Below are 25,000 nucleotides of genomic sequence, written 5' to 3' on the forward strand. Positions count from 1 at the left end.
GTATCAGACAATTGCGGAGCGAGGTTTAGAATGGCTTGGTTCTAGTTCTGCGTTGTGTGGTGGTGCAGGCTGTTCGACCACTCAATGGAGGGCTTTAAGAACTGGGAGTTCATGACCACCCATTGCTGGGGAGAGAAGGCTGCAGGAGACTGGATTCTTGAGATCTACGACTCACCCTCTCAAGTTCGAAGTCAGAAAGCTCCAGGTAGTCATCAGGCATCCTGCTCTTAAATGCCACGGAGGGACTATGTTCGCCTGGTCTGCGCAGTGGTTGTTTTCCCATTTTCTCCCCCCCCCCCACGTAGCTGACATTTTAATCTCCAATATGTAGAATCCAAAAATTATGTGCTTGTTTAAATATTACTGAGTCATGCTTTTTCCAGGCAAGCTGAAGGAGTGGTCTCTGGTGCTTTATGGTACCTCTGTGCACCCGTACTCCTTCAGGAATGACAAACCTCGTTCAGTGGTAGAGCCTCAGGGTGAGGAGGAGTACAGTGAGGAGTATGTGGGTAAGTCAACCTTCCTTCCCATTGACATCAGAAGGGTTGCCAGGGCTTTCCTGTTATGCGCTTTCTCCACTCAGCGCAGAGTTCCAAAGTTCCATTCTTTGATGCTGCAAATCTGTCATCTGTTGTAAGGCCCCTGTGACCCAGAATGCAGTGAGAACGGCTGTGAGGGCCCTGGGCCCCATCATTGCATCAACTGCCTGCACTACTTTCTCAAGTTCAAGAACAACACTAGGTACGCCACACCTACACACAAATACCTGTATAGATACTGATCAGCATTTTTAAAGCAGTGAAACTTCCAAATGTTCCTGTATAGGTCCTGATTTTAATTATGGTGGGGAAATGTTTTTAAATATTAAAACCTGGGTTTTAATCTCAAAATAAGAAATCAAAATGTTGCTAATTATGATCACTGAACATTTTGTGGCAAATCACAATTTAGTATTCTGCAGATTTAAACATGCTGTTTACTGTTGAAACAATGGGGTAATATCTTTAAATTACAGTTGCAGATCTCTCGCTATTGTCAACAGGCAAATCTTTGTGTCTTGTAGGATGTCTACTGCTGACTTTGCTTTGATGTACATCTGCCTAAGCACTATAATCTACACAAACCACAACAATGCAAACTTAAGGGGACAGAATAGTTCTAGGAGAGGACCAGTAGCATTTAACAGGCTTTTTCCAATTTACTGTACTGATTTGTCCTAGAGGTATAGAAACAAGTAGGGACACAGATGGAAACATACTTGTATCAAATGTACATCCCTATCCCATGTTTAGTTTGTTTGTTTTTTTTTAAATTAACTTTTAAACTCTTGGCCATTATGTCCAGCACAATGCCAATATCAGCATGTGAAAACTCTAGCTTTTAAAGATTCCTAAAGACTGATACTGAATCGAAATCTGAAATGTTGTAAAATAATGCTTATATGCTTAGCTATAACGTTGCTGTTTATGTTTTTTTTCCAGTGAGTCTGCCTAGCTTTGTTGGAACAGAAAATGTTAGGATAAATTAACTTCCAGAAAAACAGCATGACACATGCTGACAACAGCTGTGTGTCAGCATGCCTTTGCTAACATGCTAACATCTTAGTTCCAAGCATTTCAGTGATGGATTCTGTTTTGTTTGATAACTTTCTACACACACACACATAGACAGACACACACACAGACACACACGTGCAGTCACACTCGATGAACACATCTGCAGCTGATGAGTTTTTCAGCCTGTGACTTTTGCCTTTGTTTCTCGGGAAAGGTTCTCCCACGTGGCTGTCGGCTCATGAGTTGTCCGTTTCCCCCTTTCCCCTCCTATCTTTCCATCCCTGCCTCTCGCCCCCTCAGGATGTGTGTGCCTGAGTGTCCGTCTGGCTTTTTTCGGGACGATAAGAGGCGCTGTAAAAAGTGCTCACCTCTGTGCGAGTCCTGCGTTGGCAGTCGCATCGATCAGTGTACTTCTTGCCGGCCTGGTCTCTACCTCCGAGAGGGAGCCCACACGTGCGTCTACGCTTGCCCCGAGGGTTTCTACCTGGACCTTGGCAAGTCACCACTATGCTTTTCACAGTATTTTTGCCATTAAAGGGCCTCCCCAGTAACCCAATGGAGGTGAATCTGAATTTTAATACAAGGTCCAACCCTTTTATATCTTTATATCTTTCCCTTCCACACTCCAAACTCTTAGCCACAGTCCTAGTAACATGCCAAGCATCCAATAAGTTTTTAGTTCAGTGGGATAATTGCAGTGTGTTTGAGGTTTAACTCTGCAGTTTTTGTCACAGACGCCAGCATGTGCCGGAAATGCAGCGAGAACTGCAAGATCTGTACCACGGCAAACATCTGCACAGAGTGCAAGCCGGGCCTCAGGTAATTGCTTCTCCATTCAGCGCCTTCCAGTCAGACGAGTGCGTTCGCGTAGCGTTGTACTTAGACCGTCCTGCTGGTTTGCCAAATCTCCAGCTCTGACGGAAACGTAGCTGGAATCTCCGGCCTGTTGGCTTCCAACATCGACTTATATCATTTAGCATGTTTGAACTTGAGGACCCAGTATCATGAGCGTGACTGAAGGCAATCATGCACTTCCTTCACCTGCATTGAGAGCTCTTGAGGGGATGGTCATTTTGGGCCCCATCTTGAGAGGGTGGTGGAAACATCCTTCAAGACGTGGATTTCTGGCTGTTGATGTTTTTAAATATGTGGCAAAACACTACATTCTCCAGAGGACAAGCTCAACTCGGACCTTCCTGCAGCACTCACAGATGGCATTAGGAGAGGAAGAGAGATGGGATACAGTGCCTGCTTAATGTGTAGCAGCTGTGTTCTGTGCGCAATTTTGTAATGTGTTCCAGGAGTGACTTCTCCGAATTGGCAGTAAAGGTTTTTCACCCGCACGTTTGGACTTTAATCCTTGCTTTGTTTAACTTTTTCAGACTTGTTTAGACTACTGCATGTATGAAAGATGGGCAATGAGACTGAAATTTACCTCACACTAAATTTTATGCCTGTACTCAATCTCTTTAAAAAAAAAAAAAAAAAAAAAAAAAGTAATTCAAGGCTACATTTTAAACAAACAGTAACAGTCTGCATAAGGAAGTCTGTGTAATTAGTCAAAGTGTGCAGTTCATTTCAGTTAGAGGACAGCTTTATTAGGTGGCTGTCCCTTCAGATGCAGGAAACGGAAGGCTAATTTTTTTTGTGCAGAAATACTGAAAACAAAAGGATGTTTCATGCTGTCAACATCAGCTTTGAATGCTGAATTTGAACCCAGAGGGAGAGAATTGGTTTGTTTTTGTTTTGTTTTGGTTTTTTTTCCCCCCTTTTCCTGTCCCAATCCTTGATTTTCTTTCTCTCTCTCAGCCTACAGGGGAATAAGTGCCAGATGACATGTGAGCCTGGCACCTACTATAATGGGCACAAACGGATATGTGAGCAGTGCCATCCAGCTTGTGCTACCTGTGCAGGTGCATACATTCTCTCTCTCTCTCTCTGTGTGTGTGTGTGTGTGTGTGTGTGTGTGTGTGTGTGTGTGTGTGTGTGTGTGTGTGTGTGTGTGTGTGTGTGTGTGTGTGTGTGTGTGTAAAAATTAAATGGCTGTGTCAGCATTTCAGAAGAGCCTTTTCTAAGCATTTTAAAATTCATTGGTACACAGCAGCCATCCTTGACTTTGCTTAGCAAGGTTTCTCATTCATCTGGTGTCTAAGTTTACAAGAACAGTCTACTTTGTGGAGTTTAGAATCAATTTTATGTATGGCTTGCATTACAAGTTCTATAGTTTAGATTTGTATGCTTTAGAACTTTTTTTTTTTCATAATGAACTCAAAGTAAAATTTTATAAAAATTATTCTCTGTTTTTGTAACAATGTCATTACCCTTCATTTGACAGCCATGGTGAGCGTGCGTGTTAAAATCCCCCCTCCCCAAAACTTGCCCTCCTCCGGGTGGTCCATTTCCCTTCAAGTTCATGTCCTCTACCAAAGACCTGAGAGCTTTAGGGTCCTGCATAGTAGGAGTCAAAAGCCACTCTGGAAACACTGTTGTCTACACCTTCCATATCATTTCTATTTCTTCTCTCTGGGGTTCCTTGTTCCTGATATTGCTATCGCTTGGGATTGCTACATCTATCACTATGGCCCTCTTCTGCTGCTTATTCACCACTACTATGTCTGGGTTGGTTATCCATTACCATTTGAATCTGGAAGTTCCATGGGATCTTGGCATGGTTATTCTGAACCACCTTAGGGAGTGTTTCCCTACTTTGACCTTGGAACTTTCAGCCCATACTCTGCACAAATGTTTCTGTGTCCTATTCCAGGTACTTGGTTATGGAATTCCAGGTACACTCTACTGGTTAGCATCTTGCATCCCACTGTTGTGCTGCATTTTCTTGGGCATCTTTGCACAGCCTGCATCTAGGGTCCTATTTGGTGTGGTAGATCTCGGCCTCTATTGATGTTCAGAGCTTGTTGCTTTGCTGCCATGATTAGTGCCTCAGTGCTGACTTTTCGAGCCAGTAGTAGAATTTCTCCATATCTGCCATTTCCACCATTTGCCAGCATTACATACTGTGCAGGGGTTTATGCTACCAGGATGGTTTGTGCTCCCCCTCAGGTTTATGCTATCTGAGGTACTCGCACTTCATCACTTGGGGCCATCATTTTGGTTCTGCCTGCACCAGATGGCTCTGATGCTCACTGGTCCTTGGCCCCCTCCATCCACTTAGTATACAGTCTGAGTGCTGGACTTGGGATGAAACCCTCTGTGCATTGTGAAGAATTTCCTTGTCTTGATGTCAGTGGTCCTCCTCCATCTTATGTCAGCAGGGTAACTGATGCCCCTGTAGAACACAGGTGTTGAATGCCTTCCCATTCATCTGACTTCCCAGGATTTGCCTCACTGTGTAGGTATTTGGCTGTAGCTGCTTTCTTTGTGGCCTCTTCATGATTCCCATTTGCTTGCGGGATTATAAAGTACATGTAGCTGCTCTCAACATCTATTATGCTACCTTCCAGTAGTAAAATGTTCTACTGGAGTAGAACAGGTAGCTACAGGTAGCTACATTACTTATCTTTGTAACCATCTGACCACATTTATCCAGTCTGAATGGCTTTCTGACGCCATTGCTGTATATCCTGGTGAGATGGACTAGTGAACTAATATCTTGTTTACTTCTGGCATATAGCTTGATGTCATCCATGTAGAGGTGGTGACTGGTTGCTCTATTCCATAGCCTGTATCTGTAGCCACTCTTGGTGATGATTTCACTAAAGGGGTTCAGGCCTAGGTAGAACAGCAGTGGGCACAGGCCATCTCCATGGTAAATCCTGCACTCGATGGTGACTTGTGATATTGGCTTGAAGTTGGCCTCTAGGGTTATCTTTCACAGCCCCACTGAGTTCTTAATGAAGGCTCTTGAAATCCTGTTGATGTTATACAGCCTCAAGCATTTCAGGATCCATGTGTGCAGCACTGAATCATAGGCGATGCACAGCTTGGTCAGTCTGGTCGTATAGTCTTGAGTGACTATTTTATCCAGCAGTAGCTGATGCTTGGCTCCTCTGGTGTTCTTGCCAATGTGTTTCTGGGCCCCGCTAACATACTGAACCATGTGCCTACTCATCTTGGCGGCAATAATGCCAGATTATCGACAATTAGTTGAATGGAACTGCCCCTTTCTGGGGGTCCTTCATGATCAGGACTGTCCAGCCTTCAGGGTGGGTTTCCTCCATTTAGCAGCTGGTTTATTTGTGCTGCCAGGTGCTCATGGAGAGCAGTTAGCTTATTGTGCCAGTAGGTGTGAACCATGTCAGGGCCTGAAGCTGTCCATATTTGAGACCCTTTCTTGGACATCTGCTAGCATGATGGTTACTGGGTCCTGTTCAGGAAGGTTGCTGTGGTATGCGCTCAGGTTCACTAACCACTGGGCATTATTGTGTGATGCCTCCTTCACCCATATACCTTTCCAGTATTTTTCAGTTTACAGCTTTAGTGGGCTCTTATGCTGTTACCCTGCAACCGAGAGTACACTTTGGATGGCTCATGGGAGAACATCCTATTTATTTTTCTGGCCTGGACTTCTTTAGACAGCCAGCCAGCACTGTTAATCTTTGCTTGGCAGTCTGCTTGACAGCTGCTTTTACTTCTCAGGTACCTTCATCATGCCTTTCTGCATTTCTGATAGCTGGCTGACTTCTGTCTGTGTTGCCCTTATCCAACCTCCTTCTCCATAGAGGATACTCCCTTGGTGTTCATATTGTAGCCAAGCACCTCTATCACTGTTGGTATGGCATATATTATCTGGTTGCTCACATTAGTGACCGTCTGTAGTGCTGCATCTTCCAGCGGCCTTTCGGGTATTTTACTCGGTTTTGTTAGTCTGTCCATTTTAGCCGTGTTCTTCAGTCTTAAGTCAGCAGCTCTAGTGTTGAGTTTGGTGCGTAGGCTCATTGGGACATGATTCCCAGTTTTGGGGTGTGGGGGATGATCTCCCCTCTGACCCGTTCTCGTGGCTCCCCCTTGATGTAGCATGGTGTACCTTGTCAATCTCTAGTTGTGACAGCTGTTGCTGCTTGTGGATGTTAGACCACTGATCTACTAGTTTTGATTTTAGACTAGATGTTGGGTTTTGAAGCATCTGTAGTTCCCACATCCTTTGCAATATATGTACCCTCTCACACCAGGGATACTTGTGTAGTAGTAGTAGTAGTAGTATAATAATTTATATAAAAACCTCTGTCTGAAACATCCTGTTTCTTTAGAAATCTATTCATCTGGAATCTACACAGTGTGTGTGTGTGTGTGTGTGTGTGTGTGTGTGTGTGTATATATATATATATATAATACACAAAACTGTACAGCATTTACTACAGATGCTATCTAATACATGCTTGCATGGGGTCTTGTACACAGGTACTGGTATGGAGGCATGCATTAAATGTGCAGAGGGCTACTATCTAGAAGAGTGGCGCTGTGTTTCCAGCTGTAGCGTGGGATACTACATGTCAGAGCAGACTGCAGAGAATGGGGACATCCAGAAGTCCTGTCGCAAGTCAGTACAGCACCAAGCTCACCCTCGACTATGCTCTCAGCACAGAGTAATTAAAGGCGTGCCAGTTCTTCTGACGTCAGACTGTTTTCCTCTGCTTCCTTGCCCAGGTGTGATAATACATGCTACACGTGCACAGGCCCTGGGGACAGCAATTGCAGCACCTGTGTGAATGGCTATAACCTAGAAAACGGCGTGTGTTTTGTCAGCACTATATGCAAAGATGGTGAGTGCCATACATGCAGTTGATCGCTTCTGGTGTTAAACTCTCATCCTTCTGTTAATTGTTCTGTCTTCATTTTTTTTTTTTTGACTTTCACAGAAAGGTTTCCCTTTTTTAAAAAAATTTGTATTATCTTTTACATTATTTATCTGTGGCTTTCCATTTGAGACATTTACATCAAGCATGAAAATACATTTATTTTTGACAATTATTCCCCATTTCTAGTCTTTTGTATAAAATGTTCTCTGTACAAATATCCTTTACAAATATACTCAAAATGTATGTATAGTCAACAAACCTGAACAAGTTATCCTAAATTGACAGACGAGCTCCTAAGTGGCAGTGTCATCCAAATGTACTTTGAAAAATTTAAATTAATCTGAAGGCTTCAGTTTTACAGTGGTGCAAACTAGTGATATTTCTTGTAAGTACACAATAGTAATAACCGCAGCAGTGTGACCTGTTTTATCCAACCACTGTAAAAGTGATAGCCAGAGTTGCTGTCTGAATGATCACTTTCTAAATGTTTGTTCTCCTTTTCCTCCCTATGACCTTTTTCTTCAAATCTTATCATGTTGGATTCCGAATCACACATGGACACTCCCCTTTCTTCGAACCATGTACTGGATTTAAACCCTGTTTCCTGTCACCTGACATGATCACCTGCATAATTTCCTGTCCACTGCCCAATCGCCTGCCGTGTTTTTGCTCTCCTCTCTCCTCTTCCTGCTCTGTGGAAAGCAAATGAAGAATCATGGGCTGAGGGAAGTTTCTGTGTGTTGGTGAAAAAGAACAATTTGTGCCAGCGGAAGGTTCTGCAACAGCTGTGCTGTAGAACATGTTCTCTAAAGGGCTGAAGGAATCATTCTAGCCCCATCTGCCACTCACCTTCCGCTAATTTATATTTCCAATCGAGAAACTCTAATACAGGACTATGCTGAGAGGCTTCTCGGTGCCAGAACTACAACAAGCCTACCTTTTACCTGTGTGTGTGTGTGTGTGTGTGTGTGTGTGTGGGGTGTGCATGCGTGCGTGCGTGCGTGTGTTTTGGAAGAAGCTGCCAAGGCGATGCGACTGGGATCAATAATTAAACAACAAATCACAAATATCAGTATTTTGTGACCAAAGCATGGATGCCAAAAGTTTGTATCTTTTTGTTGTTTTGGGTCCAGAGATGATTGAGAGGCACACTGATGGAACAAAGTGATGTCTCTTTGCTTTTGTCCTAACTTTTAAAAACATGATGAAAGCTGACTAAAGCCCAGTTTGTGCATTTTATAAATAAACCTGAAACCATCACTGAAGCCTATTGTTGTACAGCTTCAGATGCACCTCTGTGAACAAGGGAAAGGCTTAACAGTAGAGTCAATCAGACCTCAGTTTCGGCTATAAACAAGACTTAACAGTAGATCAGCTCAGACTACAGTTTTATCTATAAACAGGACTTCTTATTGTAGTACAGCAGAGACTTGGCCCTAGGTTCAAGTGGCAGTTTCTACCAGGAACTCCCAAATCCACAGGGTTGGGGGCTCAGCTTTTCACTCTGGTTCTCACTGTTTGGAAATCCATAACTTCTTATATGTCTGCATGTTTTCTTTTTTTTTTTTTTTTTGTGCACACGCGCGCGTGTATGTGCTTCAACATCAACATACACTACATATAAAGTAATAGGATTTATTTTTAAGTTGTATTTATTATATAACAGGGTTCAAACATTTTTATTTGAATCCCAATTTTCCTTAAAGTAGCGTGTCATTCATGGCAAGCAATTAATTTGAATTGACCACAGAATAACTGCATAATGCACATATACTCCATCACAAATTTTGAATGAAATGAAATCATACTAAAATTCAGTGTATGGCCAGTGTGTCCAGGTAGTATGTGATGGATGGCTTGAATGAAAGGATTAAATGTTGAAATGGCTTGTCACGAAAGGCTAAATGGCACTCAGTGAAGCCCAGTATAATGGTTTTGTGTGGGCTATGCACTGCACTGTCTGTATAGCCTTCAGTCAAACTTTCCTTTCATCCATGAGTTCAGCCTTCGTTGTCGTGTTGTAACCATTTACGCGTAAGTGAGTCATTTTGAAAGTCTTTTTGAAGTAGTCAGTTTTTTTGTTTAAAAAAAAATAATAATAATAATTATATATATATATATATATATATATATATATATATATATATATATATAAAAACAGTGTGTGTGTTTGTGTGTGTGTGTATGGATAGGACTTCAAATGGCCTCAGCAATTTAGTTTATTATTCAGACTAGGTTTTAGAATAGTGTGTTAAAGTATAATGCATAATAAATTCTCATGTACTCCTTAAAAAGAGGTTTATTGCAGACAAAACTGGTGCTATTGACAGGAAACTGTTACAGATTTGTGGCCAGGGCAACAGTTTTGATGCCCTGGCATTGTTGTGCTGGATCCCCTGTGACACACAGGGTCTAGCACTTTTTTTATATGGGAATCCATAGAAACTATTTGCCTAATACCCAGATGGAAATTTGGAAGACAAAAATGACCATAACTGTATACATACTCCCCACTACAAAATATCACCATAGGAAGAAAGGAACTTTGATTCAAAATGGTCAGAATATGCTGAAATATTTTTTAGGTTTACTAATGGTACTAGGCAAACTGGACTAGTTTTGCATCCCTATAAGACGCATTTGACCAATCCACTTGTGCTTAAACTAAGAAGATTTTTATGTCTTTTATTTATGAATAATTGATTTATTTTTGTTTTAGGCCATGTGGCTTGGATGACATAACCTTTTTATTTATAAAAATGATTTATAAATGGTCAAAGTTCAGATGAGTCTTGTTATATGTGGGTGGGATTTTGTCCAGCCACTTTATTCTAAATGTGTATTCATAATGCAAAGAACATTATGATCATAAATATTTTGCAAATACAGTACATGCAACATTACATAACTAATATTATATAGGGTTATATAAATCTTTGTATAAAACTTTCACATTTTGTGTTCTGGCAATGCTTTGGGTTTTTTATGTACATATGTATTTGATCACTATTAACCTAAAATGTTTGAGCCCAGGTTTGTTTGCTGTGGTGAGGGGGGGGATGGAAGAGAATGTTTTGTAATTAAATTTTATACTTCTGTTTTTAGCCAAATGCCACAATATAGATAAGGATTTGTTGTAGTAAGGGCCCACAGAAAAGTGTTTTGTCTCATAGAGAGAACTGGACAGAACAGTTTACTGATCTTTTTATTAATAAACATAAAACTGAACATTACAATAAAAGCAAGGCTCTTCTGAGAGTGCAAATGAAGAAGATTTTTTTTTTTTTTTTTACTTTGCTTATTTAAATAATGTCATTGAAGGAGATTTGACTGCTTTTACCCTGCAGATAACTTTCCCTTTTTAAAGTTGTTTATCACTGTTGTAAGAATTACTTGCACTTTATACACAATTACTAATGGAAAAGTTCAAACAAGTATGGTGCAGACTTACAAAATGATGTAAAAAGTCTTTTTGAAGTGGGGCTATGAAACCGATAATTCCAACTGTTACAGTCAGGTTGTAGTGCAGGAATGTGTTGGTTTCCTTGTTTTCCTCATAAAAGGGCTTCTTTGTTTTGAATAGAACAATTCTTTGCTTGAACAAGAGAATCCCAAGTCCATCGTATGTGCTGTAGCCCTTCTAGAGAGATCGTGCGTTTAAAAGGAACTATCTGCACTGCAACTTTATTTTGACCTTTGGCTGTTTCATTCTATAAGAAAATTGTCTGAATGTCTATGGTACCCTTCACTTTAAGACCCTCCCCCTTATCAGGTTTTGAATGGCAAAACCATGTGTGATTTTCCTCCTATTATTGTGGGAAGTTAATGTATGGTAAGAAACATAACTATGTACCAATGCCCCAAGAAATATTTAAATATCTGCAAATATCATATACTGAAAATGAATAGCAAATGTTCAGTATTTTTTTAGGGAAATCTACCATAAGTGCAGATTTATACCACTTTATTTGCAGTAGGAGATGGTTTGTTTGCATTTAGGTTAGGGTTATTGAGATTAATTTCATAACTGATGTAACTTGGCCAGCTAAATTAGTCATTTAGTTGTGCCAAATGTTTTTGTTTTCACTCTTGGTCATTTTTCACATGTATTCTTCTAGCAAGAGTGATTCTCTGTTTTGTACATTTTATATGCATCAAGTGGGACTCTATTCTCATAGCAGTCATGCTCAGTGGTGGTGTTTTAAGAAATAATTGGTTTGTGTCCAGTTAATAACCTCCCTCTTCTCTCTACTGGCCACAGCTGTTGAATGTGTTTATCTCCATATGAATGTCAAGCTTTTCTCATCTTCTTTGTGTAGTTTTCTGAGTTTTATGCAAAAATATTTCAGAGATCCTTTACATGAACATATCAGTTCAGAATTACATTTTATAGGCATCGCTGATGCTTTTTAAGAGAAATTTAGTTGGAACTTTTTATATGGTTTTAATGTGCTTATCTTATGTACATCACTGGCTAATTTGAGAGCGTCACTTCCAGATGAATATTAAATTGACTCAAGTTGTTAGTGACAAGCTTTCCCCACTTTCTAAGAATGGCATGACATGGGCTTTGGATCATAAACTCTAGCTCTTTAAAGCAAATGACCAGCAAATTAATTAGGGTTGTGTAGTGCCAGATGTAGTCATGGAGGTATTCAGTGGGTGTTCTATTTGGGGTCACTGGAATGCAATAGGGTGCATCATAGTGTAAAGCTGAGGTCAGAGGGAAAGTCACTTTGCTTAAGATCTCCCGCTATCTTTATGGGAACACTCCCAGCTGTGCACGAATGTGTGCATTGGCTTGAGGTCAGAGGTTATACTGGGTGTCTTTAGTCTCCTTCAGGGCCCCACTGCATTGCACCAATGTTGTGGTGGCTCTATTTCTGTTGAATGGTTGCATTTTAAGAATCTTTATAACTTAAAATAATTCTGTAACAGATCATAACCATTTCTTTTGATGTTTGCTATTAGCAAACAGAAAAATTAGAGAGGACTATACCTACTCCATTCCCATAGAATGCAGTCCTCTTTTCAGTCTGTTGCAGACATCAGTTAATATTAGATTTTGTACTCATCTATTCAGAGCTTGACTATTTGATCTTGGTAAATGTGAGCATGTTGGGGCAGTGGTAGCTCCATGGTTAAGGTATTTGACTTGTAATTGGAAGGTTTCTGGTTCAAGCCCCACCACTGCCAAGTTGCCACTGTTGGGCCCCTGAGCTTAGCCCTTAACCCTAAAGTTGTAATCAATCATAATTGTAAGATGGTTTGGATAAAAGCATCATATAAATGTAATATTTACCCAAAGCCATTTTGAGTAGGAATCTAAAGGTGTTCTGAGAAAACATTCAAGGTATCCACAAACCTTGAATGTTTTCTCAGAACACCTTTAGACTCAACTCTGATTTACAGCCTTATCCTTAACATACTGACTGTGACCCATCTGTTGTAATGAATGAGGTTTAATCATGGTATGGGGTTTGCATGCACTGAAAGTGTTTTTAATTGTTGTATGTGGAGTATGACTGCATTGTCTAGAATCCAAAACATGAATCAGTTTGGCTTACTCCCATAGCCCTTTTCCATACCTTTAAACATGTGAAAAGGTAAAACAAAGGTAAGCTTTTCCTGACTTTATCTGTAACTTGTCAGTACACAACAGTCATTTGTGTGTGTGAAGTACAATGGACGTCTTCTAAAAATACAAATTTATAATATAATGACTGTAGTAAGTTAGTTATGAAAAGATCCCCCCCCATGCTAAACTGAAATTTGAAACAGTTTCCTTAATTTCTTCTTCAGGTGAATATATAAGTGAAACTGGAAAATGTAAAACATGTGACATTACTTGCTACAAGTGTGCAGGACCAAAGAGAGATGACTGCCTCAGCTGTGGGGTTTCCAGGTAAACTGACTGGTGACACTATACCAGACCCTCCATACCGGTAAACCGTTCACCAGAATTGCACCAAGAGAAGGTAATGGTTGGGCTTGTGTCTAAGACAGAAGTTTAATGTTAAACTACATTCAAGATGGTACCCATTTGTCTGTTATACAGAATACTTGATGAGGGACGGTGTGTGATGAATTGCGATTCTGGGAAATATCAGAGGGACGATCAGTGTCATCGCTGTCACCATACATGCCAGGACTGTGATGACCAGGGTCCTGACAAATGCACCACTTGCAGCAAAGGTAGCAATAGCTAAGGCTATCTAGCGTTAGCATTTCCAGTCATGCCACTAGGCTACCAAACACTACTGCTAGCCTAACTTCAGGCATCATCAATTTATCCTGCACATGACCTACCTTTGCTCCCGAACTTTAACCATCCATTCCTATCGTGGTACTGTCCGGCGGTTTTCTACTCTGTAGGCAAATCTACCCAAGTTTCGAGAAAAATTTCCAATTATTAACTAGCTGTACGCTCACGATGCTGAAAATGTTAGCTACTTAGCTAGGTTATGTTAGCTAGCGGGCTAGGTAACATCTTCACGGAGGAAACTTGTCTTTTAACAAGAAAACAAAAAAGTCAAAGCCTTCAGAATATATATCCATAAAATGTTCAACTGAAATAAGTAATTAGCAGTATAAACCATGTGTGATAATTAAGTGTCTGAATTACCATAGGTAGCGTTATCGATGAGGTGATTTTAACGTTAACGTAGATGGTTGAGGAACACCTAATTAGCTGACTTGGTTAACCTAGCTAACCTGCCTATCTAAATAGTAGAATTAAGTCTTAAGATATTTACCGAGTAAAGAAATGAAAACACAGCTGAACTTTAAGGTGTCTCAAACAGGACGTTTTTGACTACCACAAAAGCAGCGAAACTAGGGCGGTTGTAATAGTTTAGCTTCCTAGCTGTGAGCTATCTTTCCTATAACACAATGTTTAATCTTGCATCCTTTTCAGTATAGAAATACAGCTAGCTAGTGATTGATTCTATTGTTTCTGTATTTTAATATAGTGTGTGGGTTTTTTTTGTTTGTTTGTTTGTTTGTGTTTGTTTTTTTATTGTTCCAATTTATGACAGATAAGTTTGAGGTGGAGCGCTACCTGTTTGGACGCGAGTGCCGTGGTCACTGCCCACAGGGCCACTACCATTCCACGAAGAGCACGTGCGAGCCGTGTCCGGCCAACTGCGTGGTGTGCGTCACTGAGCGCCACTGCGTCCGCTGCGCTTCTCACTACTACCCCAAGCAGGGGGTGTGTGTCAAACTGGAATGTGCAACGGGTAAAACGTTCCTGAGTTTGTAGAGTGCTGTTTCTCGCCTGTGTGTGTCCTGAACATTTCAAATTTAATTTATCTGAACAAATTTTAATACAGAGTAGGTTTTTTTTTTTTTGGTTTTTTTTTTATAAATCTTTTTCAGGGCAATAAAGTCAAGCCTCAGTTTCACAACCCTTGGTAATCAGTATGTCAGGAAAATCTGAAGTAGTTTTTGTTGTTTAAATGGTCATAACATGCACAGCAGTTGATCTAATCTCCTTTACACCTTTTAAAGTGAGCTGTAGTAAGCTAAAGAGGTAATGAGGGAGAGTTTGAATGAGATACAGACTAAGATACAGATTTTAGTGTTCGAGACAGTGGACAGTGGACAGTGGTAGACGTGTATAAACAGATCCTCTGCCATGGCCCAAGGGCTTAGCTCCACACGCACTATACACACTCCCTTGCTCACAAACAAGGCCCTTCTCCTGCTCTAATTATTTTTTACATAACAGGTTCTTATAAATCCTCTCTCTCTTTTAAATTGGCTTTCAAAGACTGTTCTTTGTGACCATCCTCTCGGCACTGATCTTTGTACTGAAATAACCATGCTGTGTACAGATGAGGTGGCCAACACAGAAAATGATGACTGTGTTCCCTGTGAAGAAGGCTGCCAGAAGTGCCTCAGTGGTAGGTACTGCAACAGTTTTTTTGTTTTTTAAAAAAAAAATGTCATTCATAGCGATCAAAATCTACATCGTTCTACACCGACAAATAAAGAGCTTTTAATAGATGTTGCTGTGTATCTGTGCAAACACCTTTACAAACAGCGCTGTCAAGCACTTCTGATGCCCGTGGGGGGGATGGGACACAAAGAGGGAGGAGCAGGTGAACCTGGTGCCTGATTGGCTGGTCTGTTGCTTAGTGAAGGTGGAGAAAAGGACCTGCTTCAATAATTAACACTGCCCCCTCCCTTTGAGAATACGGGCAACTATTTTCCCCAAGATTCCAAGCAATAAATGGCATCTGGTCGAGCTGAAATTCAAACCTGTACTGAGTCACCTCTTCGTTTGAAGGAGTGTTTTTACTGGATGAGTTTTGGAATTAACCACATTTTTGTGGCATTTATGGGTTACAGCTTGCTATGTCCATGAGTTTTCTTTCTGAATAATCTGAATCTATCTAAAAATTACTCATGCTTGTTTCACGTTAGCCATCGTTAGACCTCCTTGCTTGTTTGACAGTCTCACACCATTGTTTATGATTGAAAGAGTCATCTCCACTATGTGTGTGGTTAGCAAGATCGGGGTGCTATCTCGCAATGTCTCTCATTGCACTTCACTCGACTACTTAAATTTGAAGCTGAAAAGATGCTAAAGGTGTCACACCACGTTGCGTGCAGACCATCAAAGCGCCAGATCCATGCTGGTGCGCTGAGCTGTGTGTAATTAGGCATGGAAAAACAGGATCAGATCCAACATGAGCGAGAGTGTGTCTGATGGGAATTCCTCGAGTTTTTCCTCTTCACGCTCTCCTTGGTCTATGCAGGGAGGAACGTTAGGCCTTGTTATAACAGATCCAAACGTGGCTTCATCTACAATAAATAATTTCTGGTATTAACGTCAATCGGTGTACACCGGCTTTTCATGCTCTGGTGTAGCTTGAACATATAATCCAACCTACCAAGTGTTTGTGGTTTGCTTGGTTGTGATGCTCTCAGTTCCATATTGCGCCTTACAGATCTAGACTTTTATGCTTTATTCCTCTCAGTTAATTAAACGCGATCATTGATTTGGGGCAGCAGTATGTCGCTTCAAAACTGTCTTGAAATAACCAGAAAGAAAATTTGTCTTTTAGGGTTGAACAATGTTACCTTGCCCTCTTTTAGGTAATGGGAGCTCATTATGTTGAATGCCCTATTAATGAAACTGTTTAAGCCCATACATTTTGGCCCAGTGTGAAATGAGTTGCACGTATAACTATGAATGTGTAACGCTGTGAATCTTGCCATAATTTGGTTCCAGGAATAATCTAATGCACTGTCAATGTATTGTTTAATTAGGTCAGACTTCTTTTATTTTAGTCTTTTTGGAAGAGGATACAACTGCAGAAATGACTGGCTCTAGGTTCCAAATCACTGAAATATTTTATTTCACTAATAAATTTCTTCTCTTTGTTCATCAGTAAATCGGCAGCACTGCGTGTCCTGTTTGGAAGGCTATTACCAGTATGTTTTATGTGTTTTCACCCCTGTACCATGGAAATCTAAATATGAAGTTCCATATGTTCATGCTTTCTACATGAACAATGTTTTGCTTCTCCAGATTGGAGGCAAGCTGCTACAAGATCTGCCCCGAGAGAACATTTGGAGATGACGCTAGCATGACATGCAGTCAGTGTGACGACCAGTGTGTCAACTGTGATGGGTCTCAGTGTTACCTTTGTGAAGAGGCTTTCTTCTTGTCAGCAGGTATGAAGTTACAGGCAAACAGAAATGGGCATCAAGTTGTGTACGTGCTGTGTGCCTGTTTGCGACTGCCGGTCTGACTCCAGCTTTAAAGAGTCTGATCGTATGCATATGTGCGTACGTGCATGTGGCTTCCTGAGAAAGACGGAGCGAGGTGCATATGGTTGGAAAGTGAGGAGAACCAGACATGCTGCTACCAGCCCATGAACCCATCCCACCTCTAATTTATAGCTGGGAGGAGCCTAGCTGAAATGGACAGCTTCATTCTTTCTTTGGGTGTTTTGTTACGGTTATCAGCCACATCCTGTCTTAGAATAGTTATTCATGTTGTTACACCCTCCCAATTTTATAAATGCATAATTGAGTTTTTAGTAAGTAAAGGATTTGTCAATCAACTTGTGATTTGCATTTACAATGGTAATCAGGACTTTTTGTTGCTAGTGACCTGCACGCCACACCTTGTTTGAACTTGAGTGCGTGTATGCATATTCGAAATTATCTTCCAGACAGCACATGTGTGAGTCACTGTGAGGAAGGTTTCTATGGAGATTCCAGACGTGAGTGCGAGCCCTGTCACCGCGACTGTCGCTCATGTGGTGGCCCGTTCTTCAACGACTGTGACTCCTGTGAAGATGGCATGCGCTTAGTCGATGGGCAGTGCATCAACATCAGCAAAGCCGTCAGCTGTGCCAACTTTCACTTCGTTAACAGTAAGTTGTCTCCTTGGTCAGGTCTGGTTTAGCTGGAAGTCTCCAGTTGTCCCTTTTGAAATGTGAGGTGCTGTGTAATCCTGGTATGGAGGTTTTGGATGGTTTTTCTTCTGTGTCCAGTGGTTCAAGTGTCATCGAATTAACCACATGAACATGGAAAATGCATTTATAATTTTTCCATTTTATGAGGGTATGGCATCTAGGGATTATAATGAGTAACTAGTTTCAGTGTGCCTGATTAGACATCTTGGTGATAGGAAATATAGTCAGACTTTCTTAAAATGACTGCTTACGGTGTGAGTGCCTTCTGTTTGGCTGTTCCCAATGCGTGTGTATGTGTCTCTCTGTGTCTGTGGGAGTGTAGGGCAGGGAGATTGTGAACAGTGTCATCCTGCCTGCAAGTTGTGCTGGGGGTCTCACGTTGACCAGTGCAGTGCCTGTAAGGATGGTGAGTGGGTTAACTGTCCATACCTACCCTAAAGAGATGTTGGCTTCACCTGAGAAATCTCTTATTCAACAACTGCTTTAAAGTTACCCATCTGAGGGTGTGTGTGTGTGTGTGTGTGTGTGTGTGTGTGTGTGTGTGTGTGTGTGTGTGTGTGTGTGTGTGTGTGTGTGTGCGCACGCGTGTGTGCGTGTGTGTATACGTGCACCTGTGCCTTTGCATCTGTCTTTCCACAGACAAGTTTTTGGTTGCAGACAGGCATACATGTGTATCACCCTGCCCTGCCGGTACATTTGGGAACAGGACGAGTGGGCACTGTGAGTCCTGCCCATCAGGCTGCCTTGCGTGCCAGGATGCTCATCACTGCCTCAAGTGCCAGTCAGGCCCAGGTCACCTCTACGTACAGAACGGCTCATGTGTTGCAGAGTGCCAGAAGTGTGTATTGTCTGTGTGTGTGTCTCTCTCTCTCTTTCTCTCTTTCTTTCTTACTCTCTCTCTCTTCTTTTTTCCACACCATTTCAAACATCTCATTTGCCTCTTCCCAGGGGTTACCCTGACGGCGGAGTGTGCCATGCCTGTGCCATGCACTGCGCTTCTTGTGAGGGCGATGCCCAGCACTGCCTGAGCTGTGAGCAGCAGTACCTGCTCTACAGCCAAACGTGCGTGGCCCATTGCCCCGAGCGCTACTATGTCATGGGCGATGCATGCGAGCGGTGCCCTGCCGACTGCAGAACATGCCGCGGAAGAGGCCAGTGCAGTGGTGAGCACCTCTGCTCCGTCCCACTGGAGAAAAGAGAGTAGTGGTAGTTTGGCGAAGAGTCACCTGAAAAGCTGCACATAGTCTTGAACAGCTGCACCCCAGGGACAAAAAATGCTGAAGCTGAGATTTTGAAGGATCTACTCGAATTTAGTTTCAGTTTTTACTGAAACTTACCGTAGGGTGAAATGCGTTCTCTCTCGTTCTCTCTCATTCTCTCTTTCTCAGAATGTGAGGAGTACAATTTCCTGCATGAGGGCAGATGTTTGGACCAGTGCCCCAGAGGCTACTTCACAGATGTGCAGGAAAAGAAGTGCACACGCTGTCATGCCGACTGCACAGACTGTGACGGGCATGACGAAGACAACTGCATATCATGCCAGGATCCCGTGGCCGTCCTCTACAATGGAGCATGTCTCCACACCTGTCCTTCCGATACGTACCAGGACAAGACTGAGTGCAGGGGTACTTACAATCTGAAAAATACACCACCATGTCTGGTTTATACATCAACACAACACGCATCACTTTTAATGTATTTTATTCAAATAAACCCATAAGGCATGTTAAAATGGTGCAAACAGTCAAAAAATTGTTATATTTTTCTTACTGTAATTATGGCCAATGGAGTAGTTCTCATATACTAAAACCTAAAAGTTTCAAACACACAGTCTGGTATTTTGAGACCAGTCAACACTTTGATATGCTAGAAACTCATTCTGAGGTCTCCTAATTTGTCATAATTACATGAATTGTATTGGAGTATGTATACCAAACCACATAAGCCATGGCTGCTGCTGTAAAAACAATAGCTAGACATTGCATAACCAGATGCTGCACAGATGTTGGACAGCTTACTCTTATAGACCTAGGCTGTTCGGTCTTATACAAAATGGCATTCGGTACCATATATCATCATTTTTCTGTCTTTTTTTTTTTTTTTTTTCCCCAAAGAGCCTACGTCAGTGTTTTGTCTGTGCTGGACTGTTTGTGTTTCTGTCTGATCTTGGCGGGACTTTCTTGCGTCTCAGGCTGTATTTGGACTATACGCCATGTTTTTTTGTTTTTTTTCTTTTTTCTTTTTTTGTGCTCCACTGCCGGGCATGCCGTGATTATCCATCTCTCTTCCTGTCTTCTTGCCATGCCTGGCCGCACCATCACCACATCAGTGCACAGTCACACACTCCTCTGTTCTTCCTCTATTGTGTGTGCACAAATGCATGAGGAAAGAGTAATTACAGGGATCTAGAAATAGGTTATGTGAACCCTGGGTTCATACAAGCTCTGTATTCAACACAAAGGTTCATATGGTCACAAGACAGATGAAATGGTAGTGGGATGAAAAAGGTTTTTTTTAATTTAAGATAGGTGGTCCAACTGAGTCATGAAGCCCCTGGAAACCCAGTTACAGAAAACAATTGTAATTTATATGTCTAACTTTCAAAGGAGAAGTAATGTATGCATGTCTGCACGACTGCAAAGTCAGCAGGGGCCTTGTAAATAAAGAAGATAGAATGTCTGTCTTTTTCTTACACCCAAAGATGAGTGAAGAAATTGGACCCAGTAATGAATCTTAAGTGCACTATGATATACATGCTTCATGGGTTTGCGTTCATATAATTTATATTTGCCTTAGACTAACATGAAGGTTTCCTTGGAAAATCTTTCATCAGCCCATATATTCAGCCATTTTTAAGAAGACTCATAGTTTTCTCATTAGTAAGCTTTAACTTGAGCAGCTACGGGGATTTTCCATGTGTGTTTGATGTCTCAAGAGTTTTCCAGCACCAGGGATAGAGACTTTAGATGATACATATCTAGCTGGTTACATAGAGTAAATTGAAATAGTGGGTACACCCACTACAATGAAAGTCAGACTCCTGCTCTCAGTTGTGAACATCATTAGTGAGGTGTAGATTCAGTACCATCTCATTTCCATGAACTGAGCGGATCGAATTTGCACTATAGGGTTACGGGTTACTGTAAGAGAATGAGTGGCATGTACATGGGCTGGCCTGGGATGAAAGCTGACTTGGCAACGCTCACCAGGCATGTCCGTCTCCCAGCCTGTGACAGGTCCTGCTTGACGTGCTCTGGGCCGGGCCCTGCCTCGTGCCTGAGCTGCGGGCCCCGCGCCAGGATGGCTGCTGAAGGACGCTGCCAATTTGCCAGCAACTGCTCCCAGAGCACGTTCGACAACAAGCACGGCCACTGCCTGCCGTGCCATCCCAGCTGTCTCCTTTGTGCGGAGGCCGGACCGCGCCAATGCGTGGGCTGCTACGCCGGCCATTTCCTGCATGGTAAGTCTGCCCTCCAGCCCATTGCTGACACTAGCCCTACCCTTGTGCCAGTCTGACTGTTAAACAGCAGTCACGACCAGCTCAAGAGAACCTTCCTCACATTCCTGTTGTTTGTGTTTTGTTTGTATATTTGTTTTTTGGTCCTCCCCAATGGCTTGTGTGTTCCCACAAGATAGGCCAACTTTGAACATACTAGAATACATGTTGTTACATTTTACATTTATTACAGTTCTGTTTTGTTATTACTTGAAGCTAAATACAAAGGTGGACAATATTGTCTTCCCTCAAAACAGATCGCACGTGCGTCGCTACATGTCCGGATGGTTACTATGGTGATGATGAAAGGCGCAAGTGTACCAAGTGCTATGCGACCTGTGCCACGTGCAGCGGGCATCACAGTACCAACTGCCTCAGCTGCAAAGCGGGCCACTTCAAGAGGGAAGGCAGCTGTGTGGCGAAATGCCCTTCCAGGTGCAGGGCGTCAAGCTCATCCCCTCGCAGGGACACTGCTTTGCTTCTCTCGCCACTTGTGTCTTCCAGTGGGATGCTTGGTGGTCTAAATCTAAACTAAGGGACCGTGTCTTGGAATGAAAAGTTAGCAGTATGATCTTCAAAGAGGCAAAGGCAAAAAATGCAGAAAATGAGGATGACCACTGCGGTGGAATAACTCAGATTAGTAGTATATTCATGTTCGATTTGTCAGATTCTGCAGTCATTATGACTGGCGTTTATGTCATGATGCCATCACTAGAGGGCAGCACATTCAAATGGCAAGCACAGCTCACCTCAGGTGCAAAAACCTAATACATAAACGTGTAGGAAAAACCCATGAGTCTGTCACTGTTTGAGTTTCTGTCCCAGTTAATTTGACCCCCTTTGCTTGTGGGAAAAATCTCTTTTTTGTAAACTTTGCAATAGACTCTTACTATCCCACAACTCCAAGTTTTGGCATGCGTTAAGCAAAACCATGAAATAAGCAGCCTGTGATGTTTTTACAATATGTTGGAACTTATCTTTGCAGAACATTCTGTTCTTACACTCGCAGGACCTTGGAGATGCAGATATGTCAGCTAAAACAATTAAAACTATATGCATGGGCAGTTGCTGTGTGTTGGCCTCCACACCGATAAGCCTAGGAGGAGCTTTCCACGATTGTCCTCTCCATGCTGAGTACTTTCAGGCTGTGGAGAGATGTCTTCTGAGTGGCACCTCAAGTGGCTCTCAACCCCCAGTCGATTGTTCAAAACACATGGACCGTTTGCACATAACATTAAACTTTAATACGTCTTTTAAACGCTTCTTTCAGTCAGGCTCTTAACAAGCCGCTTAAAAATAAACCGATGTGGATAGCACGTTGCAAACCGATCCTACGATGTTACATTTTATTTCTAACAGAAGGCCTTCCCAAGGCCGTGCTATTAAATATCCAGCGCAGTTTTGCCTTACCAGGTGCACAGCACTTGGATTGCATGGGCTCACAGATATGATGGCATAAAGAGCATGCCTTAGATGACATCTGGCAACTTCAGCTTCAACCTCTTCTACCAGGCTTCTGTGGACAATTTCTTACTCACTTTGACCAACAAAAGATGACATATAATTAAGTAAACTTTATTCCCATTACAAACCACCAAAATGTCTGTGAGAAAGTTGTTGATGGGGACACCAAATGGAACCTTATTCGCCAGTTTTTTGTGCTTCAGCGTTCAGAATTGATAAGAATGATCGGCCAGAGATGTGATACAAGCTATACTCTGACAGAAAGAGGAATAGCAGGGATTGTACAATAAGGTCCTGAAGTATAAGGCATGTCAGTTTATGTTCATAAACAGATTAATATTTGACTCTCAAAAGAGGACAGATCACACATCCAGGTAGTGTAACAGGAATTTTTAACATCTTTTCAAAGATACATTTCACCAGTATTTCCCTTTAGAGATTGTGTCCTAGTGCTGCATTACTGATGGAAAGGTTGAACCCAGTCATCATTTGAAAGATTTGAGCAGATTGTGTTGAATTTGGAAAAACTGGACATCCCCTTTAAAATGAGTGCTACTACTTGGGATTCTGTGAAACATTATTTCAAAAAGTGGTGTAAATTAATACCAGTTGTGGCTTTGTGCATTTTTTTTTTTCTTTTCTTTTTTCTCAGTTTCTATGGCGATGCAGCCAATGGAACCTGCGAGCGCTGTGACCCGTCTTGTACGGAATGCTCAGGTGCCGGCAACAGCCACTGCCTGGCCTGTGGAGAGGGCTACTCTCTGTTCCAGCAGGATGGCGTCTGTCTGCACGTGTGCCCGCCCCACTACTTCCGCGACACTCAGAAAAACGTGTGCCAGCGCTGCCACCCGCAATGCAAGACCTGCAAAGGTCAGTCGCGGCACCATAACACTGACCTTTAGAGACTCGAGTTAAAATGAGACAAATGCAATCCCAAGGAAAAGCCCACAGTTTACCGGCACAGAGTGGCATAACTGTGCTCATTCTCTTTTAGTAGGTGTGGTTTTGTTTGTTGTTTAACTTCGTCAGGCCTTTTTACATGAAGGCCACTGCTGACATTGCTCCATCTAATTTGTAGGATCAGGATTGCTTTTCTGCACGTCCTGCTACGAAGGCTTCAGACTCATAGGAGGAATATGCTCATCTTTGTGTATGGCTGGAATGTATGCCATCTCCACGGTAATCCGACCTGTAGTTCATGTTACTAGTCAGTGCCATAATGGATCAGATAACCAAAATCATTAGAGGAATCTACAACTCTCTTTGTCCCGAGTGGGGAAAAGACAAGTTTCAGGTTGGGTGATCAGTTCATCGATAATGACATAATGCTTCTGAAATGCAATCACATACAGTATGCTCTAAAGTTTACATTACCATTAACAGCAAGTGCCTCTGGGTTTTACACTTTTAGTTCTGGCAAAGGACAAACTATATTGTATACACATTTATTCTTTGTTTAATGTCCTGTTGTCATGCCCAGAATCCAGATACATGTGCGGCATGTGACCTGTCCTGTTTTGAGTGTAAAGGACCAGGGCCCTACAATTGCATCAGCTGTCATGCTCTAGAGCGCCTCTCAGAGGATGGGAGGTGTTTATTTTGCTGTGGACAGGACAAACGTATGGACTCCTCACCACTTCCTTGGGAGTGCTGTGACTGTCAAAATGGTAAAGATTTTGTGTTCACTCTAAATTGTGTCTGTATGACAGGTCAATCTTACTAATAAGAAATTATATAATCCGATTTATTAGAATCTTAAGTATTAATGCTGTCTAGCCCCTGATTTTTTCCCCTTCAGCCCATATTATGTCATTTCATCTAATAGGTCAAAGGGTCCAATTAATATCGCATTTGCTAACTAATATAATGTTTGCTTTGGGTTGATTTGATCTGATCTGAGTCTTGGATGATATTTTTGCAACAAATACTTCAAAGTTGGAGTTTTGAAGAGGCCTGGGGACCCAATGCCTTGCATGGTTTCGACTTTGCCCTCCGCAAGCAGACTTCATCAAGAAGGGCCTGCTAATTAGCTGATGAGTTGGATCAGGTGTGCTAGAGCAGGGAAAGTTGTAACTGTGCATGGAACCCTTAAAAGATCCACTGCCTCAGCGCAGGGCCTCAAAGTGGTAATTAGTAACCGAAAGGCACCAATGAGGCTTGTGCATTGAATGGCATCATGCAAGAAGGCCCCCATAACATTTGAATACATTGTTTTACTATGTGTGCAGTTTGGAAGAAGTGTATATTTGAGGACTTCTAGGAAAAATGGACTTCTTGGGCTGTATCTCTGCAACA

At 42.0% G+C, this 25,000-nt stretch overlaps 1 protein-coding gene across 3 annotated transcripts in view; it reads left to right on the forward strand.

Moving 5' to 3' along the window:
* The window catches only part of pcsk5b (proprotein convertase subtilisin/kexin type 5b), a 47,967-nt gene that overhangs the window by 21,907 nt on the left and 1,060 nt on the right, over positions 1–25,000 (forward strand). The window contains exons 13-36 of one of the 3 annotated variants that reach the window (XM_081703092.1): positions 69–205; positions 384–509; positions 639–741; positions 1,857–2,050; positions 2,291–2,375; positions 3,366–3,469; positions 6,915–7,053; positions 7,161–7,276; positions 13,115–13,217; positions 13,371–13,507; positions 14,350–14,550; positions 15,148–15,216; positions 16,711–16,753; positions 16,851–16,996; positions 17,500–17,703; positions 18,068–18,151; positions 18,385–18,583; positions 18,694–18,908; positions 19,134–19,370; positions 20,972–21,205; positions 21,499–21,676; positions 23,358–23,575; positions 23,784–23,884; positions 24,186–24,372. In XM_081703092.1, the coding sequence (XP_081559218.1) occupies positions 69–205; positions 384–509; positions 639–741; positions 1,857–2,050; positions 2,291–2,375; positions 3,366–3,469; positions 6,915–7,053; positions 7,161–7,276; positions 13,115–13,217; positions 13,371–13,507; positions 14,350–14,550; positions 15,148–15,216; positions 16,711–16,753; positions 16,851–16,996; positions 17,500–17,703; positions 18,068–18,151; positions 18,385–18,583; positions 18,694–18,908; positions 19,134–19,370; positions 20,972–21,205; positions 21,499–21,676; positions 23,358–23,575; positions 23,784–23,884; positions 24,186–24,372 (3,560 nt within the window). Of the gene's footprint in view, positions 1–68; positions 206–383; positions 510–638; positions 742–1,856; positions 2,051–2,290; positions 2,376–3,365; positions 3,470–6,914; positions 7,054–7,160; positions 7,277–8,014; positions 10,569–13,114; positions 13,218–13,370; positions 13,508–14,349; positions 14,551–15,147; positions 15,217–16,710; positions 16,754–16,850; positions 16,997–17,499; positions 17,704–18,067; positions 18,152–18,384; positions 18,584–18,693; positions 18,909–19,133; positions 19,371–20,971; positions 21,206–21,498; positions 21,677–23,357; positions 23,576–23,783; positions 23,885–24,185; positions 24,373–25,000 lie in introns of those variants that run through there. The other 2 variants (XM_081703091.1, XM_081703090.1) reach the window with 2 other exon arrangements.

This window comes from Electrophorus electricus, chromosome 20 (assembly GCF_041902795.1).
Source record: "Electrophorus electricus isolate QZ-2024a chromosome 20, ASM4190279v1, whole genome shotgun sequence".
NCBI lineage: Eukaryota > Metazoa > Chordata > Actinopteri > Gymnotiformes > Gymnotidae > Electrophorus > Electrophorus electricus.